General features: G+C 41.5%; 1 protein-coding gene across 4 annotated transcripts in view; it reads left to right on the top strand.

Moving 5' to 3' along the window:
• The window catches only part of CRIM1 (cysteine rich transmembrane BMP regulator 1), a 196,649-nt gene that overhangs the window by 97,846 nt on the left and 78,392 nt on the right, over positions 1–20,411 (top strand). For all 4 annotated transcript variants that reach the window (XM_050753298.1, XM_050753300.1, XM_050753302.1 and 1 more), the window contains one exon: positions 12,934–13,055. In XM_050753298.1, coding sequence (XP_050609255.1) covers positions 12,934–13,055 — 122 coding nt within the window. The remainder of the gene's footprint in view (positions 1–12,933; positions 13,056–20,411) is intronic.

Genomic DNA, 20,411 nt, shown 5'->3' with positions numbered 1-20,411 from the left:
GCCTTCCAGAGTTTGTCAACTCTTATCTCCAGAGCTCCAGCCTATAACTCTGCAGTTTGAAGTCTTTAGGAGGGTGTTGGAAGGTGGAAGCATCACACAAGGGTCAGGGGCTGTCAACACAGGGCACATCAACCCAACCCGACAAACGTGTCAAAGCCAGAAACTTCCTGAGGGTGACTTGGAACTGTCAGGGTCATGTTCAGAGCTCAGAAAGCACTTCTTTTTTTCTTCTTGGAGACACTGTTAGGTTTTTAGGCCACCAAATAATATTTAGTGTAGATTCATGTGCTTTTACCATTGTGCTAGGCAATTAAGTTGCTTGTATTATGCCTACTCAAGCTAACCAGTTTTAACTATCCCTGCATATGCATTTTCAAAAGGACTTTATCAAATTAAGAGTCTTGTAATTGATTATCATGTCCATCTGTTCTAAGATAGTGTCTCAGAGAAGATGGCACTTAACAGTTTGGGTTTTTTGTTTTTTTTCTTTTAAGATTGGTCTGTTAGTAGACAAATTTCCATAATTCAGTTCATTTTTGTTGTTGTTGTTCCCTTTAATTTGAATAATTTCTCCAGCTGCTTTTTGGGAGTAAATAAATATAAGTTATATAATAAGGAAAATATGCATTAGCATAGCACAGATTTAAAACATTCGTGACTCTTGACATGCTATTGTGGTAGCATTCTCTCTGTTTTTAAACACATGCAGAAAAAAATTTGGAAGTGTGTTTGAAGCTCATCTTTCTCAACTAAGAAAAGAACATCTATTCTGTTGCCCTCTGTCACGGTAATTTTTGGCCCAAAAGAGCGAGTCAACTCATGACTAAAAAAGTCAGAGTCTATATTAAACTCTGGTGTTTTTAAAACAAAATAATTGTAGGAATTCCATGTTATTATTGGACCTATCCCCAGATTGAAGAAAATATGCTTTCCTAGAAGTAAAGCCCTTGCCCATTGGGGATGAACTATCTCCCTAGTAGAGTGTTTGATTTGTCAGTAATTCACTTCAGATGCATGAGTGCTATGTTTCCTCTACTAGGGCCGTATGCTTTTTGTATCTCACCATGAATTTGACCTAGTGTCTAGCCTTATTTTATATTTGTCTTAGTCCCAAAAACAAGCAAGGCTCTCAGTGGCTTCCAGTTTAATCTGAGTGGTCATGGATATCACCAGACACTGTATATGTGGCCCTCTGAGTCGGACTGAGAGAAAGTAACTTAACTGAATTCCATAAGCCTTTCAGTAAAGTTGAAAGCAGAATCCACAGCATGATAATATTGAAACTCAGAGGTCTGTCCCTACCCTCATTTGCTATGTCATCATCATGGCACATGCAAACAGAACAGCTCTGCAAAAATGCTTTGTGAAATTACTTACATAGCTGATAAGCAAGTCTAAAATGTTAAAGCCCTACCTCTGATGAAAATACCAAAAGCAACCCAAATCACGGAATATATTTTACTCTTCATTTACACCTTTACATTGGATATGGATTATTGGCTTCCTCATCATTGTAGTTGCCACAGTTTGCAGAGAATTCAGAGTTATATTGGGTAGACATTTAATTGCTAATTAGAACCCAGGAGGTAGAGACAGCTGGTTTCTCTTGGCCTTGGTCAGTCTGTTGTGAATGTATTATATAGACAAGTGCTTTGTAAATTATTCTTTCCTGACTTTGCTTTTGATTGAAAAGAAAGGAAGTTACATGTCATGGCTCTTATGATAATATGATCAGGGACTTTGATTTCCATAGCTAGATTATGAAGAGTTTTAACGATAATTCCTAAGACTTTAGATTGTGGATTCTTTGAGGGCAAGGACCCACCCTATATATTTCATTCTCATCAGTACCCAGCATGGGTAAATAATGAATGCTTTTAACTAAATTATATAGACATTTAGTCTGCAGCAGAAGTCCTAGCATCAAAACCCCATACTGTTCTTGGATTGTTCAGGGAGCAAATATTTTGAGCGTTTGAGTGCCAGGCATTGGGCTGCTCAGCAGGAATAAAATATAGTCTCTGATATCTAAGAGCATGTATTCTAAAGGAAGGCAAGTATGTATAAGTCATTGTAGTTTAAAGCGTTGTATGCTTTGGAAGTAGAAGTGTGCAAAAAACACAAAGTTCGCAGAGCAAAGACATGCTAATTCCTATTTGGAGAATGGTCAGATTTGACTTTTGAACTGAGTCTTTAAGAATGAGTCAGAGTTCACCAGATGGAGAAAGAGAGAAGGGTGTTCTAGGCAGTTGTTGTTGATTTTTTGACTTGTAATGTGTCTTGCAGCTTAAAACATTAACACTAATCCCACCTACCTTTATGATTCAAGAAAAAGGGAATTCATGACAATATTGGGTTTTCTCGAGATAACCACTCCGTTGCAAGACTCCATTGCAAGACTACATTACTTGTTTAAGATGTACTTTCCTGTTGCTTACAAGTAAAGATGCTTCTTAGTATGGTATGCAAGGCCCCTTATTACTCAGCCCTGACCTCCCTCTCTGGCCATGACTCCTGCCAGTACCTCCATAATAACCCCAGTCCTCTTCTCAGTACATAATATACTTCTGGTGGGCTCACCTATTAGTTTAAACTAAACACACCGTACTCATTCTTGCTTTTATAAATTTAGTGTGTTCTTTCCTTTACCTGGAATGCCTTCCCTCTGTGCCCACTCCCCCACATTTGATGGTCATTTCACAAACTGCCGCTCACACCCCTCACCACCACCACCACCACACACACACACAGCACCAGCTGTTTATCTTTTGCCTCTAGTCAGAGAAGGCATCATGGAAGAAGTGATCATCGGGAATGAACCGGGGTCTGTGAGGCGTGATGGGGGACTTCAGTGTAGAAGATGCAGAGTAGCTCTGACTTTTCTCTAGCTGCTCTCAACAGCTTCAGTATCAGCACAGAGGAAGTCAAAGGGTTGAATCACAGTTTGCAATTGGTAGTTCTTGGGGCTGAATTTTACTCCAAGACATGTTTTCTTTAATGTGCCCCTTTTTTTCTATTTTTAAATTAGTCACTGATATTTAAAAACTGGCATACTTCACATAAAAATCTGACTTCTCTTGAGTACATGGAAGGTATGCCCTCACTGAGTTTACCCTTAAGCATGGAATGAGTAGTGATGCCCTGTTAGAGGTCACAGACCTTCTTGAGGTGTCTACAGCCCCCCTCTACTCTTCTAGGATTCCTGCCTGACTCCTGCAGACATTCAGGTTTGCGGTCTCTGGGATTAAATACGTTGGGTTTGGAGGAGACAGATACAGGAGGAGGATAAAGAGGCAGGAAAGGTAAAGGCGTGAGGAAGATGGTGGTTCAAGTGAAACACCGTGGGTTTTGGGCTCCATTGTTAAAGAGGTGCAGTCAGGAGGAGGTTCAGGCTGCAGAAAAAAGGAAATGATCTGGGGAGTAGACGCCTCAGTGACTTTGAAGTGTCAGTGTGGTAGAGCAAGGGCAAGGGAGAACTGGAAGGATGCACCATTGTGATCAGCAGATAGGATGCCTGACTTCAGAGAGTTCAGAGAACTGTGGCCGCAGGACTGAGTCACCGAAGTAGAGGGGGCAGCAAGGGTCACTGGATTCCAAAAGATCAAGTGAGGCCAGAGTGTTGAAAATACTTTGTCCACATAGACTCTCAAGCCTCTCAAATTATAATCATATAAAACAGCTAACAGGTGTTGTGTGCTTCTGTGTTCCAGGCACTATCCTGGATGCTTTTCATCAGTTCATTTAATCCACATAGCAGTCATATGACATGTGGGTGCTTTAATCATCCCCACTGTATGTAGGCTACAATTGAGGCTTAGAGAGATTGCTCAACTTACCCAAGGTCACATAGTTCCTAAGTGGCCAGAACTTGAACCTAAGACTGGTTTGTTGTCAAAGTGCATTCCCCAAACCTCTGCCCCCTAAAGTGTTGGATAGGAGACAGAGTCACAGGAAGGGAAGCATGAGAGAGGAAAGCAACCACGTGGAAGTAGCAAGTGGTCAAGTTAGAGAACTTTGACCTCCCTTCCATCCCAGGCGAACAAGTGAGTAGGAGGTGGGGATTCTCAGTCTCACTGGAGAAGGCTATAAGGAAATAGAATCTTTAGGGGAGAGCCAGGTAAATGTTAGAAACAAATTTGAGTAGTGTATTGTGTGGTATGTTCAGAGGAAGAGGGGGTTTGTTTGCAGAGGAAAGTTTGGAGGAAGCAGGGGAGTCAGTTGGAAGGGAGGTTGGCACAGAAGAAAGAGTCCCAGGGCAGTGCTCTCTGGGGATGTGTGTTCCTTGGAGGATGAGAGACAATACAGTCTTTCACTTTGCACTGATGACAAGGATGAGAGGCTGGGAATTGACTGCCCAAAGGAATCCAAGTGGACACATGCTTAAAGTCATCTGTTTCAGCGCCAGCTCAGGCCCCAGATGTCTCTGGCAGCCTGAAGGAGTGTTAGCAGCCAGGCAGTGGAGGCTTTGGTCAGATTTTCAAATAGAAGGTTAGTTCAGACGTCGTTGGTGTTTATTCTTTGTGTGCTCTGGGGAGGAGATTGAATAGTCAGCATCCCATTGTGTTCTCATTTGTGGTTATATATACAAAGCTTCCCTAAACTAAATTCCCTAAACTTAAGGCCAGAACCCTGTGTATCCCCAGCCCCAGTCCAGCTTAGTGCCTGCTGCATGTGCACACTCAGTAAATAGCTACAAAATCATTACATGTTCATAACAAGCTGATTCATTGTTTCAAAGCATCTATTTTCTGAGGCAGTTGGCAATTCTGCTCTGAAGTGGGAATAACTTATGTTCCTATATTAAAACTTACTCTCCACGTCCCAGCCCAGTTCTCCTTTCCACAGTGTGATATGCCAGTTTCCCTTCCTACTTTTCCTAACTAGTCCTTCATGCAGCTCTCGCTCCCATCCCGTCTTACTCTCTAAAGCCATCCTGCCAGCCATGAAAGCAGATGCCATTGTCTTCCCCTAGACCTACGGAAGTGAAGGCAGGGAGTCTTCCATTCCTGGGACTTGGCCAGCTCTCGATACGCGGTATCGGATTGTTGAGCTGGACTGAGTGGCCCAGGATTTCTGCCAGATCCCAGCTCTAACATTTCAACAAGGGCACGGGCCCTGCGATTATTTTCAGCTGTGTTTCTGCTGTGTCGTCCCCGCCCCGCCACCCGATTAGTTTGAGTCTCTTCAAAACTAACCCCGATTTTTTTTTAGCCAGTCACATCAAGGTAGTAATTTGTGAAAGATGCCATTGTTTTCTCCCCACCACACCTACTTTCTGTGGGGCAGAGTCCTAGAAGATAATTGGTAAATTCTTGCAGGAACCACGTAGACTTACAGCTTCTATTTTCCTGCTGCTTATGCCACTTTTCTTTTCAACTTAGCACCTTAAGATAAGCTTCCTGAGCCACATGGCAGCCTTGAGGAGGCAGCTAGGAAGAGAAGAGCTTAATGACTGATTTATTATTATTACCAATAGTAGGAAGGCAAAGGAATATTTTATTTTATTTTTTATTTATTTTATAATTTTTTATTTCCATAGGTTTTTGGGAAACAGGTGGTATTTGGTTACATGAGTGAGTTATTTAGCGGTGATTTGTGAGATCTGGGGGCACCCATCACCCGAACAGTATACACTGAACCCAAACCTAATTGTCTTTACCTTCCCTACATGGGAGCATGACCTTTGATTCCTCCCCCCAAAAGAAAAACAAAGCATAAAACAACCACCACCACCACCACAAAAGGCAGAGTGATTTTCTGGTGGTCTCCAAAGGGAAAGTGGTGAAGAAGGTGCAGTTTCTGGTTGACAGGTGACAGCTCACTGTACATAGGGGAGGGATTGCTGCGGGGTGAGAGTATGATCCCCAGAGCAGGGCTGCACTTGCTGTGGCTATAGCACATTTGTCAGTGCTGGGGGAGTGGAAATGCCAGGAAATCACGCAGGAATAGACTTGAGACAGGGAGAAAGAGGGAAGGAGGGTTAGTTAGTTATTCATACACAGAGAGTAGTAAATCTCTTACGGTGAAGCATGAGGAAAACTGTGAGCCTAAGGAACTTTCTTAGAGAGGAGTGCTGTTTTCCATAAGAGTTGGACCCCCAGTTAGGAAACCTGTTGCTTTTTGGATATTTTGTTTGCAGCCTTTAAAACACACACACACACACACATTCTTGGAAAGAGGTAAGAAATTTAATCAGAAGAAAGATGGTACATCGTATTTAATTAAAGTTGAAGCTGCTTTTTATAGAATAGTACTGTGTTTTATGTGTCATTATAATTTCCATTCCCAACAAGCTATATCATTAATACACTGTGTAGAATCCTAGTAACACAAGTGCTTTGCCCTTTTCATTCCTCATTTATCCTTGTTTCCTGACTAAAGGGAGACCTCCCACCCACCTGTAAATAGTAGTTTTTAATTTATAGTCAATGATGCCTCCACTTTTGAAGGCCTCAAGCACTCAGTTCCGGTGTGTAGTACATCCAGTATTGGAAGAAATCTTTTCCAGAATACCTCACTGACTTGTTTTCCTCTAGGATATGGGCGGAGGAAGATCAGGGTCTGCTGGGGAGGGTGAGGAGTGTGATGACTTGCTGCTTCCGAGCTGCCTCCTCTGCAGAAGGAGCTTACTGGGGGAGTGTTAGGATAACATCAGCACCTACACCAGGAGGATACCTCTGGGGGTACGGGGCGGGGCGGAGGTTGAGGGGCACTCCTGTTCTTTGCTGAAAGGGCTGTGGGAGGAACAAACAGGACTCCTACCCCTATGGCCTCCTCCAGGATCTCCTATAGGTTATCCTCCTTTAAGGTTTCTGTGGTCATTGTAGTAAAACAAACTGTTGACCCTTCCACTTAGTTATGTAGGGTCTGCAACATGCCTAGTGGTAGGGAGACAACAGCATCTAGCATGTTGTTTCTTTTCCAGCCTTGCTTAGAGTTCTTTAGTAGGGAAAAAAAGAAAAGCTACATAATTATTATGGCCCCACGAAAACCAAAACATCACCAGTGCAAAAACCCTATCTTGAGCTGGGCCTGAAGGTTGAGGTGCTTGGAGAGGAGGAGGATCAGGTGAGTAAGGGATGCGAAGTGACTGATGTTCCCAAAGGACAGGGAGTGAGAAGAGGATGAACTGAGGTCAGATTGCAGCAGTGACAGGAATGGGAATGGCAATGATAGAATCAAAGGATTTTATATTTAGAAAAAAGTTTATTATGATCCAGCTATCTCACTTTATGGATGAGAAAACAGTCCCCAAGAGTTTAAGTAGCTTGCTAGCAGTCGCACATTTTTCTTCTTTGGGTGACAGTACTGGATAAATTGGTAATATTTCTGTTCTTTTCTTCCCTCGTAGGTAGTATCTCTCACTTTTAAGCAATGGTATGCAGGCAGGAAGGAGTGTTTGTAAGTGATCAAAAACAAGTACTAGTAATCATTCTTCTCATTATAATGCTAAAACTAGTTGTACTTGGTTTTGTTTTGTTTTTTCCACTGGAAAGTACAAATTAAACTGTGACCACCCAGGCTGTGCACATCTAGGCACAAAGTTCTTGGAAAGTGGATTGCAGATTCCCATCAGCAGAATCTCCTGGAGAGCAGATTATCATATGGGCACATTCTGGAGCCGCTCCCCAAACTTGCAGAAAAACAGTGTTTGAGTGGGTACCCTGGAATCTGCATTTTAAACACATTCCATAGTCCTTCCTTCCATATACTAATTTTGAAAAGCACCATACCTACAAGCTTGCAGTCTAAAATGTATAAAAATAAAAAACATAAAACAATACATGCTCTAACCCCTGACTTGTATCCATGAAAAAGTTTATTTCAGGTTATCGGTTGGGTACCTTTATCATTTTTTTACTATTGTTTATAAAACAAGTAAGACATGCCCCCTGCACTAGAGGAATTCACAGGAGAAACAGTCTGATTTTGATTTAGTATGATGGGTCGGTGCACTTCAAGAGTTAGGTACCCTTATGTACTGTTGAAAGTCAGAGGAGGGAAATTTAATCCTGTTTGTTTTTTGACCAGAGAAGGTCTTATAGAGTAGGTGGTCTTAAGGTTGTGGGCAGTTCACCAGGGGCAAGGGAGAGGCAGAGATTTGAGGCTGGGTGGACGTGAGCTGTGGCTGGAGTGATAAGGGGTGGGGACAGGTGGTTCAGTGGCGTCAGATCATCGTTGTTGCTGGAGTGTAGGGTGTGTGCAGGAACCAGTAGAGTGTGGAAACTAATAACAGGTAGAGGCAGATTTAGGAGCACCTTGCAAGCTATGCCCAGGAGCTTGGACTCTGACCTTCTGGCCTGCCTGGGATTGTCTGTGAAGTCCAGGAAGCACAGGACATGAAGGGAAAGCATTAAGTGTGTACTCACCACCATTCAGCCAGCAGAACCTCCTAAGGGGGTGAGTGCCCTCTAGGGGTTTCCATGATTTCTGAGTTCCATTGTACTCAGGCACTCAGGTGCCCACTGAGCTTGAATCCATTTCCTACTTGAGAAAAAAAAAAAAAAAAAAAAAAAAAACAGCTTAACCAAGTCCCACCTGGCTGCAGCTGTGATTACATTATGCAAAAATTTGTTAATGTGGTACCTCGATTGATCATTATATTAACTCTGAGGATTACATTGAGAGTTTATTTTTCTGGTTACTTGCAAATACAGGTTGCATCTTCTTTGAAGTTAAAAAGCCCTTAGCCCACATACTGTATGATTCCATTTATATGAACTGCCCAGAATTGGCAAGTCTGTAGAGACAGAACATAAATTAGTGATTGCTAAGGGCCGGGGACTGGAGGAAAGGGAGTGACTGCCAGTGAGTACAGGATTTCTTTTTGAGGTGATGAAAATGTTCTGAAATTAGGTACTGGTGATGGTTGTACAACCCTCTGAATGTAAAACCACTGAATTGTGTACTTTAAAAGGGTGAATGTTATGGTAGGTGAATTATATCTCAATAAAGCTGTTTTGTTTCGTTTTTTAAAACCCTTAGCACTTTTGCTCAAGGTGTCATGCAAATAGGTCTGCCTGAGGTGGCCTTTATGAGTTCACAGTATAGAAGTCTCAGTGCTCTCCTCACTTTCTTTTGTGTTTTTGTTCTGTTGTGTTAATGTTATTCCTGTCTTGTTGATCTCCAGTTCACTTCCACGTAAGAAACATTTATATGACTAAGCGTGGTAGGTACTAAAAGAGCTTATGTTAAAATGAGTCCTCACGTTACCACAAAATAGAGAAAGAGGGTGCTGTAAGAAAAGTGTGGTGTTTGAGGGTTCAGAGAGGAAGCTATTATCTAAGGTTGGCCTAGAAAGACAACTGAGCGTAAGGACTGGATGAGGAATGTGCAGGGGCCATTAGGGCAGGCAGTGCAGAGACAGCAAAGTGGGGACTGACTTGGAGAAAAGAGCATAACCGTAGCACTGGAAAATGAAGGGAAATACTGGGAAACAGAATTGGAAAAGGGGGTATATGGACTTCAGAGTGTTGAATACTAGGCTGAGAAAGTGATACATAAAATGAGGAGTAATGGAAGATAAATTTTGACTGCAGAAGTTCGGGAACTGAGCCTTAGGATGGATGTGGCATGATTTGGGAGAGACGGAGACTTGGGCAGGGGGAGATTGGACTAGAACTGGAAATTGGGGAGAGGGCTTCAGAAATGAGGGGTAAGTGTTGAAATCAGCTCACTGCAGCGTTTCTCATGGTAGTCTGTTTCCTCTGCCCCTTTGTGTTCTCCTTTCCTTCGCTTGCTCCTTCTCCAGAGATGGGGATAAAGGGTAGGGGAAAGATTAGGGAGGACAAAAAGTATTAAAATGAAGAGAAAGAACGTGGTGAGGACGGTACAGGTTGCATGCGTCAGTTCTTCTGTAGTTTAGCATTTCCTCTTCATGACTCAGTAGAGGAAAATCTAGTCTCTTCTAGTGGAAAACACAGAGAACAGGAAACCCTGTTTAAAATCAGGTCACTTGACTAAGCTGTGTAACTCCTGTTCCCATCGGTGAAAGGGAAGAATACCTCCTGCAGTGTGTGTTAACCAGAGCATCTAGAATAATCTTACTGAAGAATTTTTTTAAACTACATGGGATTCATATCATTTATAGATGTAACAGACTTCCTGGGCAAATATGGGTCATGACGGGGTCCCCTTTTGTTACCTGAGTGAATGTAAACATACCTGTTAAAAGATAACTGATGTGAGTTGTATTATCTTGAACATAAGGAAATGCTGTTTGACCATTTCGACCTGCAAAACTGGCAGTTTCAGTAAGGTTTTAACCGAATAGATAGCTACCCAATAGATATCTGACCTCAGCCCAGATTTTTACCTTTTGTTGTTCTTTCATAAGCTCTTTCTTGATTAAGATACTAATTTCAGGTTCAGGGGAAGCTGTGAAAAGTCAAAAGATGGCAACAGGTAGATCAGAAGGCTTTGCAGGGAAGGAGACAAGGAGACAGGAGCTGGTGTCACACCAGCTAACAAAACCAGGATCTTTATTATGCAGTCAGTTTAGATGTAAAGATTCAGCATAAAACATTTTCCTTTCCTAGGTGGGTTAATAGGTAGTTGGGTGCAGCTTCCGCTCTTCTACAGCCTGCTGGAGACAACTTGTAAGGGACTCTAGAAAAATAATAGGAATATTTAAATGTTAGGAAGTCGCAATGCATATAATGTTTACTCTTTGGGTGACAGGTACACTAAAAACTCACACTTCACCTCTATGCAATATATGGCTGTAAGAAACTTGCACTTATACTCCCTAAATATATTTCTAAAATTGTAAATTTTTTAAACAAATGTTGGGAAAATAGGTCAAACATAAACAGAAAAAAAAGACTTAATGGCAGACTTAGTCATGAGTGTTCAGTGTGGTGTGACTCCTAACAGCCTAGCAGAGAACCCAGCACGTAAGTGCGCACGCACAGTCAGTAAAGGTTGTTCAAGTGTTGAAGGACAACATCTGAACGGGTATTTTTTGGTTGACGGTACACTCTCTGTTTAGATCAGAATGATTCCCTGGAGCACATCTGTAGGCAAGAATGTGGAATCATAGAAGATATGTAAGAGAAAGTTAACCAGCTATTCTTGAAGGTTGCTTTCATTGTAATCACATCTATGCATTGGGATCAGTGTGTGGCCTGTCAGTACTCTAGTTCCATTCATCTATAAACTCCAGAGAGTTTTAAGTTGTACAGAGTGCCAAGTACAATAAATGTAAACAGTATAATGTTACTGTTATATCACAGCAGTACGATTATGTGCTTACCATTGCAATGGCTAGGCATATAAGCATGACAAAGTATGGGATGACCTTATCAGGCACTAAAAGCCCAGCTCACATTTACTCAGCACTAGAAAGTGATTGTCCTGCAGGAATATAGACTGTGAGTTGAGAGCTCCAAGCTCTGCTCACACAAAACAGGCAAACCTTTACTTGAAACCATTGGTAGAAATACCATTGCAGCAAAACCTGAATGACCTAACACCCTCTTCTCCCAGGAATCCAATAGAACTGTCACCCCACATGGAAGAATCCTCAGAGAGCCTGCTTTGGGGTGATAGTGGGGTGTTTAAAGCCACCTTCCCAGTGGCTTTAATAGTCTTTGATGCAAATCTTAACCTGAAGTCATTTCTTTTCTAGTTCCATGGTTAATTATAAATGTAATTAAATCTCTGGGCCTGATTATTGAGGTACTTGTGGACTATAAGCATATATTAATTTATTAAAGATCCAAAGAACAATAGGTGAACAAACCAATTACTTAAATAAGAAGGGGGTACAAAAGCACAGTTAATGAATGTGTTGATAGTTTTCCCTGCTGGGAATGTTACCTCCCCTGATCTTGACCTCTACCGTACATAAATACCCACATACTTCCTGCCAGGATGTCTTTTTTTAGGATGCCTTCCTTTTACTCCTGTCAACCTGGGAACTCCCGCCATCATCCTCTCCACCCTCTGACCCATACGTCTCTCCCCAGGGGAGTCCCAGGGCAGAAATCTAGCAGCTCTTTCCTCATCTTACATTCACATGCTGACACCCAGCTGCCCGGAGTTTCTTATGTCCTGCCCCTCTTGCATTGTTGCGGATGCAACATTTTGTCTCCTCTTATTTCACCTGCCCACGCTTCTGTGTTTAGCAATTTTTGCAGCAGCATTGAAGTTAGGGGTGAGAGCCAGCACAGCCAGCTTGCAGCTCATGGAACACCCCATTCATGCGTGCAGAGATCATTGCTCAGGTGGTAGCTTAAGATCCAAAAATTAAGACTTTCAGCTCCCAAGATAGCTGTCATAAAGTTCACTTACTACAACTTAGGCCCTCTCTTTATAAAGAGCTCCTCAGTCTTCAGTCCATTTCTTTTATTGTGTACAATCATAAATTAAATATGGCTCAAGATGAGAGTGGACTTGAGACATCACACTGACAAGAAAACACTAAAAAGCTAATAACTTAATCATTGAACCAGGAGTCAGAAAATCTATGAAAAACACCTAAACATCAATTGCAGCGAAGGAGCACCATGGGGCCATTTAGCATGGGAACACTCACTCTGTATTAGCCTGTGCAAGCATCGATTCACAGAAGAGCATAACAGATACATATGAAGATGTCCCTGAGTCAGCCAGAAAATGTTTGTTACGCTCCATACCAGTCTGGTTAAGTAAGAAATGAGGTAATGCGTTTTAGAAATACTTCTGTCAAAATGGTTAAAGTTAAAAATTGGGGTGTATATATAGGAGACAAGTCTTAGTTATTTGAAAGCAAATTATGTCAGAACCCCTCCTGCCTTCCCATTTCCCAGTGACACCAGATAAAGAAGGCAGTGTCATATAGACCAGGTACTGGTCATATAGACCACAGCCACTGCCACTTTGTTTGTGGTCTCCCGACTTCTGTGTTGTTGTTTATTCATGGGGTTTTCCTTCCCTTTTCTTTGGTTTCAGATGCGAGTGTCTCTCTGGCTTATGTGGTTTCCCCGTGTGTGAGGTGGGATCCACTCCCCGCATAGTCTCTCGTGGCGATGGGACACCTGGAAAGTGCTGTGATGTCTTTGAATGTGTTAATGGTACGTGGGGTTTCTCTTGTTCTCAGAGAGTGTACATTTGTGCAGGAGGAGGAGGAGGGAGGGTTCAACGTAGCTGCTTCTGCCTTTTACAAAGCAGGGTTATTAACCTTCAGGGACTTGCTGAAGGGCACTCAAAAAGGTTTGCTTAAAATCCACAGTGCAGTAAAGAAAGTTAGGTTAGGAGCTATCATTCCACCCATCAGAAAGAGGATTCTGGAGATGCAATAGCAGATTGCGTGTAGCTCTCATACTCAGCTGTGTTACAGAATTTCTAAAACTTAGGAATTTCAGGAAAAGGATCCTGGAGCCTGTGATAGTTTTCCTGCTGTCACTCAGTAACTGGTCCCATGGCTGTCGGGAGGTGACCTGGGTAAAACTACATTGGGCCTGGCACACTTGGGAACAGGAAAAACATTGCTCATCTTGTTTAGCATTTTCCTACTTAGAACATCTTTGCACCTGATCTTAGCCAAAAGGCTGAGAGGCAGTGGAGGGGACACCTTTAATCAGTGGGTGGTCACTGGTAGTGGCCTGCTTTAGACTTGACCCATGTGGCCCTGAAAAAGGATTCTTGGGTCACGAGATTCCTTCTGACAGAATCTGCCTCTCCCTTTGACTTTATATGGGAGGATTTTGTGTTTGGTGGCTTGATGTTTATTGAGTTTAGGTGATAGAAGGAAGGGGAACCTACAACATGCTTCTCTACCAGAATATTCATTAACAAAAAATGATGAAACTCAAGTTACATGTCAGTAACCATTCGGAGCATTATTTAGTCAATACTTGTACACACAGGAAGATGGAGATGGATTTGGACAAATACAACAAAATTACACATAGAAATATTCATATCAAATACTTCCTGTAGGAATTCAGATATCATAAGGTTTCCTGCCCTCCTTCCAAGGCAAGAAAGGTTATATTGCAGTTGAGTCCTATTTGGTTGCATCCTGTGATTTTTAGGTCCATGGCCACATGTTGTTTTTTATTGTTTATTTTTGCTTTGAATAAACACTTGCAGTATGGCTTTATGATTAAGAAAGAACACAGACTAGAACTAAATAACCACAGTTTGAAAATTGGGTCCTGCACTCACTAGCTGGGTTAACTTTAAGGAAGCTTCTTGGTTTCCCTGGGCCTCAGTTTCCACAGCTGTAAAATGGACTGAGTAACAGTTAAATTAAATAATACAGGTGATCTACTTGGAATTTTGCCTCAGATGCAAATAATCTTTAGTATTTTTTTTTTTTTTTTTTTTTTTTTGAGACGGAATCTTACTCTGTCACCCAGGCCAGAGTGCAGTGGCACGATCTCAGCTCACTGCAAGCTCTGCCTCCCAGCTTCACGCCATTCTCCTGACTCAGCCTCCTGAGTAGCTGGGACTACAGGCGCCCACCACCACGCCCAGCTTATTTTTTTGTATTTTTAGTAGAGACGGGATTTCACTGTGTTAACCTGGATGGTCTCGATCTCCTGACCTTGTGATCCACCTGCCTCGGCCTCCCGGAGTGCTGGGATTACAGGCGTGAGCCACTGTGCCCAGCCAATAATCTTTAGTATTCTATATGCACACTTTCTATTCACATCCAGAGGCACAGTCCTGGACATTGGGGGTGGGGGATAGAGATGGTAAGGTTGAGCTTCCTAACTTACAGGCCTTATAAATACAAGCATACAGGAAGGGGGAACAGAAAAAGTTCTGTACACTTAAATCACCTCTCGGTGCCTCTCCCCACTCCAGTCATTATTTAACCAGTAATAACATCCATTAAACACAAGGAAATAGCCAAACAGACCTTTTTTCTGGAGGTGCTACGGTTTAATTTATGACAGGTGAGATTTTGTGAATACTTGTACCACTGGAGACAGAAATAGTCACTGCTTGCCTAGGTTCCCAGAGTCTCAGATGCGCTTCATCCAGTGCTCATCACTTGGAAAATACTTATGCTCATGCCTGTCTCTCGCTCCAGAATGTGAACTGCTGGAGGACAGGAGTCTGTCACATTCATCCTTGTGTCTGTGGATGTTACCCTATTATCTGCCTCACAGAAGACACCCAGATTTTGTTGCATGAGCCAGTCAGTGATCTCATTCTTATCATCTTAGTTCCCTCTAGAGGTGTCTGTTAAATGTCAGTCCATAAATGGGTTACTTTGTAGGAATCCTCCATCTCTTATTGCCCTACACTTTAATCTTAAGTCATTTGTCCCCTGAAACTATCTCTAGTAGAAAGATTTGCTGGTGTTTCCTGTGGGTGAGGAACCGGAGTGCCCTTCTTCTCTCTTTGCTTCTTGGTTCTGGATACCCATGGGTCATGCCTCTCTTATCAGAACATTGACTATGTCTTGCTGCAGTCTGATGTGTCTCAAACTACTAATAGCCGCACCTCCACTTTAGCAGCCTTGGGATCAATCTGCAGGGCCTGTCCTAATTTATTGCCACTTACTATAGAGCTCTGACTTCTGGAATAGGAGTTGCTATCTGTCATGAGAAGATGTTGAGTGGACAAAACACAGTCACTACATCTCTGGTGGATGCTTCTTTCTTGCCACCATAAACTTGTTGAGTGATTTTTACTTTCTTCGTAATCCTGCACAACTGACTCTATTATATCAGTCATTCACCTGTAGAGGAGACTAGGAACTAATACTGTGAAGATTCATAATCCTACAAAATATTGTTAAGAACATTGTGTCTCAAAGTCTATATTTTACTTCTTTTGACATATACCTTCATACTCATACAGACACATATATATTGATATATGAATGTGTTTCTGTATGTAAATATAAACATACTTATCACCTAATGTCCTGGAAAAATCTGTTGTTGTAAGGTCACCATTACAAGATAGATATTACATATCAAAGATTCGTTATCATCACTTAGAAAAGCAGAGGTCTATTTTATATGTATAAAAACACTTGCTTATCCACAGAAGATGTGAGGAAACTTTACAGTGAGAACAGATTCCATAACATAGTGGTAAAATATTTATGAGAAAGGAGAATCACAGCCATAGAATTGTAAGTAAAAGTTGGAAGTGAAAAATCAAACAGAAAGCACCCACAGGTATGTAGTCCATAAGTGCCTGTGCAGTTGTGGGAGTTAAATGTTAAATTAGGCCCCCAGTTTTCTGGCCATCAAAGTGAAAAAGGAGATAGGGTCAAATACGCAGTTCTTATTTTCAGAGAGAAAAATGCCTGCTGGACGGGACAACCGTCTCTCTGAGATTTTTCATATGGAAAGGAATGGATTTCATCCCATTGAATGATGAAGTTGATCATGTGCTTGATTGCATTAAGACCACAAATGCAGAAATGGGTTTCCTGGGGTTGTTCTCAATAAAAAGCAAAGGCAAAATATTAAAATGCAGCTCAGTTCTGAAAGGTCAGATTGACACAGCTAGACTCTAGGTGCTTAGAACATTTTTTCTCAATTTTGCGAACTGCCCAACATGGTGAGGTAGATCCATAGACCCCAGTTCAGGAGATTGCGGGTGAAATGTTAACATGACTGACCCCACGTGCAGAAATGGGTTATGCACTGCCGTACTCACTTCCTATGCTGTCATCCATATGATCCATATGCTTATGTGGTTTTTTTTCTTTTTAAGATAAACTTTAAAATGAAAACGTACAACTTTAAAATACACAGAACTTGAAAACTCATGAGTTTTGAGAACACTAGCCTGATGAGTAGATGGAGAGAGAGCATCCTCCATAAATACTACTTTTTTTTTTTTTTTTGGAGTTTGATTTTATTTTGTTGTGGTGGAGGGATGGGAGAGTTGCAAACCAGTTCATGACAGTTTGTAACTGCATTCTCTGACAAGCGCCAAAAGTAGAACTTACGAGGCATTGGCTGAACAAGATCCCTGTTATTTAGAAACCAAAGGAACAGGTGGTGTGATTATGTTCCTTTTATGTGAACTTAGAAGTCATCAAAATCATCACCTAAAAATATGACCTCCAAAGCAGTGTTGTAACAGCCCTCCACCTTCATCAAGAACCTGTTGTACGTCTGCTCCGGCCCACAAACAAGTGTTCCATCAGCAGTCAGCTGGAGCTGGACAATGGCCTCTACTGTTAGATGGGTGTGTGTTCTCCACTTAACACAGTACCCCCTACTGTCTTACATGTGGCCCACCTCTCATTCCTGGAGGCTTTTGGGTTTGAAATCCTAGGTGTAGAATGTGCAAGCGATTATTTGGTTTCTTAGATATGAACATTTGTCCAACGTACGTACACAAACATCTAGATAAAATGGAATATCTTGGTTGGAATGTCGTAGACAAAAGCTGACTCTTGTCTGTGTGACCTGCTTATAAAATGTTCCCCAAGTGAGTAAATGAATTAGTCTGTAGTATTGTTACTGAGTATAAGCCAGTTGAAACTACCAGAAATATTTTTAGCCTTTATGGTATTTAATACTGAACCATTAGTTCTGAGAGCATAGTTAGCAGGGCCGTATATATTGAGGCTAGCCCCCATTCACAGCTCTAAACAAGTCATCAGTACAAAAGAGGAAGAGTACCCTCTTCCCGGTGGTGCCAAGAGTGGTGGGTGGATGGAGTGGGGATGGGAGCATTACTTGTATGTGGCACAAGTAGCCAAAAGCAATTTCAGGGGGTTATGAAGTAAGTTCAGAGAAAGTATATCTGAATACAACTTAGCCTGTGTTTTTAGCCTGTTTTGTGCCATTTGAAATAGTTCTATTTTGGAGCACTGTCCCTGCAGCACTCTGCTTCTCACAGCAGTATTAAAATGCGGCGCTAACAATGAGGAGCCTGGGTGAAGGTCATGCTGCCCACCCAGTAATTAGTTCCTGTTTTATTCAGACATATACGAAAGGTTAATAAAAACTAGAAGTAATCGTGTGTTGGCCCTGACAGAATTTTCTCTAAGATATAACGTGTGAAATCACCATTTAAAGGGGAGCCGTACCCAATGTTAGCTTGCTCCTCATGTAAAATTTTGGCCCAGAAAATTCAGACCTGCAGCCTGTTAATTTTAAAAAAACACACATTATTACAGAAAACATCGATTAAGAACGCACTGTCTATATAGCAATTATGCTCGTAATGTTTCTAAGGACATAATGTCTTCTACTGATACAACAACGGAGATATTCTGGCACTTTGAGAGAAATACTCCACTCAGTATGTGTTTATTGAGCACCCCTCGTGTTCCTGGGGGCTTGTTAAGCTAATTTTGTTGAAGAGTGATACAAATTGTTGTAATCCTTTATAAGAGTTGTTCTCTTTCCCTTTTCCTGAAATAGGATATGCTTGGTGTCCTCCAGCACACACACACTTCCCCTTTCTCCCTGTGGAATAAGCCAATTGAAACTAGCAAAAATATTTTTAGTCTTACAATATTTAATACCGAGCCATTAATTATGAGAGTATAGTTAGCAAGACTTTATTAAAGCGAGTCCACATTCACAACTTTAAGAGCATATCATCAGTATAATAAAAGGAAAACCTAAGGATTTAAAAATACACAGAACTCAAGAACTCCTGAGTTTTAAAAATAGTAGCTTGGATGAATAGATGGAGAGAACATCGTCCATAAATATTACTGCTCTTTTCACTTTGGTTTTAATTTGTTTTGGTGAAGGGATGGGACAAGCTGCATGTCGAAGCTGCAGAGAGTTATCTAGAAGATTTAGCTATGATAAGTGATGAAGGTGGCTACACTAAACAGATACTCAGTGTAGACAAAGCAGCCTTGTATGGAAAGAAGATGCCATCTGGGACTTTCATAACAAGAGAGAAGTCAATGCCTGGATTCAAAGAATAGGCTGATTCTTATTAGGGGCTAATGCAGCTGATGACTTTAAGTTTAAGCCAGTGCTCATTTGCCATTCCAAAAACCCTAGGCTCTTAAGAATTATGCTTAATCTACTCTGCCTGTGCTTTATAAATGGAACAACAAAGCCTGGATGACAGCATGGTTTATTGATTATTTTAAGCCAACTATTGAGACCTACTACTCAGAAAAAGATGTTTCTTCCAAAATATTACCGCTCATTGACAATGCACCTGGTCTCCCAAGCTCTGATGGAGGTGTACAAGATTAGTGTTGTTTTCATGCCTACTAACACAACATCCATTCTGTAGCCCATGGACCAAGGAGTCATTTCAACTTTCAAGTCTTGTTATTTAAGAAAAGCATTTCGTAAGGCTGTAGCTACTGTAGATGGTCATTCCTCTGACGGATCAGAACTAAATCAATTGAAAACCTTCTGCAGAGGATTCACTCACCATTCTAGATGCCATTAAGACCACAGGTGATTCAGGGGAAGGTGTCACAATATTAACATGGAGTTTGGAAGAAGTTGATTCCAACCCTCATGAATGACTTTGAGGAGCTGAAGACCTCAGTGGAGGAAGTAACTGCAGATGTGGTAGAAGGAGCAAGTGAACTAGAATTAAATATGGAACATGCAGAATGTGACTGAATTGCTGCAATCTCATGATAAAACTTGAAAGGATGAGGAGCTACTTCTTATGGATGAGCAAAGAAAGTAGTTTCTTGAGATAGAATCTACTCCTGGTGAGGATGCTCTGACAACATCTTCACCAGATGAAATGACAACCAGGGCTTTAGACTACTACATAAATTCAGTTGATAAAGCAACGGCAGGGTTTTAGAGGATTGACTTCAGTTTTGAAACAAGTTCTACTGTAAGTGAAATGCTATCAAACAGCATCACATGCTGCAAAGAAATCTTTCATGAAAGGAAGAGTTAGTGTGGCAAACTTCATGTTGTGTTATTTAAAGAAATTGCCACAGCCACCCCAACCTTCAGCAACCACCATCCTGATCAGTCAGCAGCCATCAGCATCAAGGCAATACCTTCCACCAACAGAAAGATTACTATTTCCTGAAGGCTCAGATGATCGTTAGCAGTTTTTAGCGATAAAGTATTTTAAATTAAGGAATGTACGTTGCTTTTTAGACACAATGCTATTGTATACTTAATAGACTATAGCAGGAGTGTCCAATCTTTCGCCTTCCCTGGGCCACATTGGAAGAAGAAGGATTGTCTTGGGCCACATTTAAATACACTAACACTAATGATAGCTAATTAGCTTAAAACACACACACACACACACACACCTCTTACAATATTTTAAGAAAGTTTACAAATTTGTGTTGGACTGTATTCAAAGCCATCCTGGGCCTCATGTGGCCCGCAGGCTGCAGGTTAGGCAAGCTTGGACTACAGTATAGTGTTAACATAACTTTTAAATGCATTGGGAAACCAAAAAGTTCATGTGACTTGCTTGAGCTGGTCTGGAACTGAACCCACAATATCTTTGAGGTATGTCTATCACCATCCACCAAT

The sequence above is a fragment of the Macaca thibetana genome, chromosome 13 (genome assembly GCF_024542745.1).
Source record: "Macaca thibetana thibetana isolate TM-01 chromosome 13, ASM2454274v1, whole genome shotgun sequence".
In the NCBI taxonomy this organism is placed as follows: domain Eukaryota; kingdom Metazoa; phylum Chordata; class Mammalia; order Primates; family Cercopithecidae; genus Macaca; species Macaca thibetana.
The sequence above is the reverse complement of the archived record's forward strand: the minus strand, read 5'-3'. Positions and strand labels throughout refer to the sequence as shown.